General features: G+C 29.0%; 1 protein-coding gene across 1 annotated transcript; it reads right to left on the reverse strand.

Annotated features, from left to right (window-relative positions):
- Positions 1–2,694: 2,694 nt before the first annotated feature.
- Positions 2,695–4,356, reverse strand: LOC120152639 (probable peroxygenase 3). The gene is made up of 6 exons (XM_039164829.1): positions 4,210–4,356; positions 3,625–3,774; positions 3,458–3,543; positions 3,275–3,369; positions 3,063–3,188; positions 2,695–2,973 (listed from the first exon to the last, which is right to left on the reverse strand). The coding sequence occupies exons 1-6, from the start codon at positions 4,295–4,297 to the stop codon at positions 2,829–2,831; spliced, it is 690 nt and encodes a 229-aa protein (XP_039020760.1). The 5' UTR covers positions 4,298–4,356; the 3' UTR covers positions 2,695–2,828.
- Positions 4,357–4,649: the final 293 nt, after the last annotated feature.

Below are 4,649 nucleotides of genomic sequence, written 5' to 3' on the forward strand. Positions count from 1 at the left end.
CAATCCTTCAAAATCCATAAACCCTACATAAATCCTAATTCTCAATCTCATGAAATAGGCATGTTCACCATGTAATATCTATACCAAATGATATATAATTTCATGCTGATTAATTCTCTATATAATAGCTTAATCCAAAAATCAAATATATAGCTTCAAAAATTTTTAAAATTACCTTGGGGAGCTATGGTGTGTTCGGCCAAGAGAGAGTATGAAGCTGAAAAATTCTTTCTCTTGAATAATCTAGTATGATTTAATCATACACTTGGCTTAAAAATCAATATAATTGAATATTAAATTCAATTAATGAGAAATTCCATTTTTACCATTAATGAACCTTGATAATTACTAAATGTCATTACATTATACTCCATTAAAATATTTCAGAGTCAATGATAAACCAATTTGGCTTTGATTTTATACTTTGGCCATGCAATTTTCAAAAATTGCATTTTAGTCATTAAATTTCCATTGTTAGCCAAATATGAAAAATTACACTATTCTATACTAAATTTCTCTGATCTAAAATATGGAAATAATATTTTCAACCCTTATCTATCATCCTTCAAATTTTGGTAAAATTATGATTCGATCTGACTATCCAAATTCTATATCGAACTTTATCGCTTTATAGCTTTTAACACAAATCTTGTATTGAAAATCTGATTACCATGAAAATTCTTGTTTTAGTCCAAACTTTTTATTTACGTGCTAAAATATATAACTTTTCAAAATTACATTTTTGGTCCCTAAACTTTTACAAAGTATACACTTTAGCCAATAAACTTTTAAAACTTATATTTTAGTCACTAACCTAAATGAAAGTGATCAATCATGTAGTTGACCCATTTAAAAATCATATGAAGAATTCTTTAAGCGGTTTTTAAAATTTTCATTATTAAATATTTTTTAAAATGCGGGGTCAATTTTTTCTTAAAGGATCTTAAAACTTATTTTAAAAGGGGTAATTTTTTCTTTTATATTATATGTAAAATTTATATGGAATTTTTTTTAAAAATTTTGTATGTCAATTAGGGGCTGATGCACATTGTCCTCTAGGGGTCAAGTGCATACATGTTATTTTGGACAAGTGATTAAATATAATTTAATATATTGAAGAAAAAAATCAATAAAAAATTGTATACCTATTTTATTAAAAAGTGAGTAATAAAATTTTTATACCCTTTTTTTTTTTAATTTATGAATCAACCACTTGTGTTAAATGACACCATCAACACATACAAGCTTTGTCGGTGAACACAGCCTAAAAGGGAAAATATTTATAAACGCGTTAAAAGCATATGAATATGTCAAAAAAAATAATACGATACTTGAAAAGAATCACCAAATGGAAAACGAAACAGGAACACGTGTCAGGTAACATCTGTGCTTGCTATAATATCATTTAATAGGATTTTTTTTACAGATATTGTTAGAGGGTGTTTATCGAGCGAGTCGATCGCGAGTTAAGTAATGTTCGACTCGAACTCATTAAAAAATTTTGTTGTTCAACTCGACTCATTGCTCGTTAAACTCGTTAAAATTTTGCTTGACTCATGCTTGTTAAGCTCGTTACCTGCCCCGTTGCTTGTCTCGTTACTCGTTAAGCTCACCAAAATTTTTATCTTATTTTTTAATTATAGGTAAAATCTACTAATACTATATAAAGTTTAATATAAACGTAAATTGATAAATTTAACAAAAAATTATCAAAAGAGTGTGTGAAACATATTCAAGTCTACTCCAAAATAAAAATCCACAAACACATTAAAATAATAATTATGGTTTAATTTTTTGGTGTAGTAAAATAATAATTATTAATTAATAATTTAGTATTTTTATTAAAAAAATTAAAGATTAGTCATTTATCACCTATTAGTAAATTAGTAATTTTTAATGAAATAATTTTTTAAGATAACTAGTAAAAGATTATAAAAAAATTTAATAAGCTACTCGCGAACTTATCAAGTTGAGTTTGACTTTTCTTGACTCAACTCGTTAAAGTCTCGAGTCGAGCTTTTATCGAATTTTGACCGAGTCGAGTTCAAACTGCTCAACTCATTAAACACACCTAGTTATTGCAGTCTGTGCACCTAAAATGATAGCGATTCATATGGATTAATCGAAAAATAATTTAAATACTTGAATAAGAAAAATTTGTATAGTTTGGACACTTAATTTTATATCAAGCCTATGTTTATTTGGATTGAAACCAATTTGATGTACTTTATAAATGTAAAGAGTTAAATCTATTGATTTATTTAAAAATTAGAATCAAAAGAATAAAAATATGTAAATATTAAAAACTAAGTGTATTATTATGCGGAGTACAAAGAACACATTACAATTCACTTTTTTTAATGGGGATGACTAATTTAATTTAACATTAATTTGAAACATTGGCTACTAAGTCATTGAGATTGTTAACTTGATAGTTAAAATAGAATCAACATCATACTTCGGTAAGTAATGAGTAATTGGATGGATCTAGTCGGTCCTTATATCTAAAATCATCATATATTTTAAATTTTTCTATATTTTTTCAATTAAAAATCTGTTTTCATCCCTCAATTAAATTCGCCCCTCCTGAATTTTTTTGCGTTTGTCTATTTTACTATTATTTTTATTATGATAAACATACGAATTGTTTATATGAGACAAACATTTTATCAGAATCGGGATCGAAATTGTGAAATCTCAAGACAATTAAACATAATAATTCAGCCCAGTTATTGTTGAAAAGGATGAAACCGTAGTTCAAATATATTGGACAACTTTAGTTCAAACACAACATTTCAAACAACATGCAGTGCTCCAATGAGTGGACCTTAATTCCTTTTGGCCTTATTCATATTGGCAATATAATCAAACAAACTCCCATCAAAGCATCCCCTTACAGCTTCTTTTGCCAGATAACCTTGTGAGTCCTTTGCAATTCGGTACAAAAGCAACCATTCGCCCTTTGATATTATCCTGCAAACAGTAGAAAAAATCTCAGAGGACATTTAAGCATTTATCGAATCGGAAACACGAAATCGAAAGAAAAGGGTCTTCGAGAATACCAGCCAAGGAAGTCGTATTGGTTCCGATTCGCCTCAGTCATGTGCCACACTTCGTTGAATGATAATTTGTCAGGCACAGTTCGAGCATACTTGCTGAAGATGCTCTCAAAATTCATTGGCATGAACCTGCAAATACCATTTGTAACATAAAAAGGGTCAAAAATATTTGTTTTTCTTTGTGTTTAATGATTCAAAGGTTATGTGACAATTACCTTCCTTCAGTGTCATACGTTGCAGAATCACTGCCATGCTTGCATTTGTGGATTCTGTCGATATATATGGGAAAAAACAGTTCTGGTAGCCATCCCTATCAAATATGTGAAATTTTAACAACTATGTCATATGTGTGTGTGTATATATATTCATTTTCCATGAAGGAATACAAGTTAACTTACTTCGAGTGTGGAATAACTCAATCCTATGTTGATGATGATTCCAGCAAAAACGCTTTCAATGAAACTGAGGCCAAGGTTTCTCAAACCTGCAGGTTTTTACATAAATCTTGCTAATAAGTTTACAACATAAAAATAAAAATAAAATTTGTAGTCAGAGGGAAAAAAACCTCTGTAAGTTTCCCAGGGATAAACGATTCCATCTTTGTTCTGATCAAAATAGGAAGCATGTTGCTGAAGAACACTCAATCCTTTACTGTCACGTCCTACTGTTCCTTGTGGGTGATCCACGTCCACAGCTGCCGATGCCCTTCCCAAATCTGATCCCAGAGTTTATAGATATGTTACTCAGATAAAGGATGGGGCTAAAATACATCAGGATAAATCGGTTTTAATCGAAAAAAATTACCAAAACTCTAATCTTTTATGTTTGACAGGGTATTATTTTACATTAAAACCGGAAATATTAAATTCTACATAATATTTTAATTTATAACCAAAATTATTACGTATTGTATAATTTTTTATTATAAATTCTAAAACAGTTGTAATATAACAATTTTTGTTGTGATCGAAAATATTATAAATTATATAATTTTTTAAGTTTAACATGATAATATTTTAGATTAAAATCATTGTAAATTAACTTTAAATTAGGCTGGAGAACTACCATAAACAAAGCTTAAAACACCAATATTGAGTTTTGAACTAGGCTAAATGAAAACACAAGGGAAAAAAGAAAGAAGAAACTTTACAGGGTTTGTTTAGCTTTTCCTCGAGGTCCGATCTAATCCGTCTTTCACGAGTCAATGGAGCTTTGGGTGCCTCAGTTGCCATATCCATCTTGTTAACCACTTGTTTTTCTCTTGTTCTTCTTTGGAGATTGTGAGTCTTCCCATACGCAATGAAGCTCTTCTTATATGGACAATACCACCCTCCTCCAGCCACCGGCCCACCCACCCACTATTTTAATCATTAATTTTATAAAAAAAATTCTTTGCCTAACATTACTTTAAAGGGTAAAGTATAAAATTGGTGCGTCAACATGGTGAAAATTTGTTAAGTACTTTGATTATTAAATATTATAAAACGGTCTTTTGACTAAAATATATTATTTTTTTGAGTTTCTAATTATTAAAAGTTATAAAATAGTCACTCAACTATTCATATGTTTCAAACTCGTCATTTTCCATTA

The sequence above is a fragment of the Hibiscus syriacus genome, unplaced genomic scaffold, assembly GCF_006381635.1.
Source record: "Hibiscus syriacus cultivar Baekdansim isolate YM2019G1 unplaced genomic scaffold, ASM638163v2 tig00111095_pilon, whole genome shotgun sequence".
Taxonomy (NCBI): Eukaryota; Viridiplantae; Streptophyta; class Magnoliopsida; order Malvales; family Malvaceae; genus Hibiscus; species Hibiscus syriacus.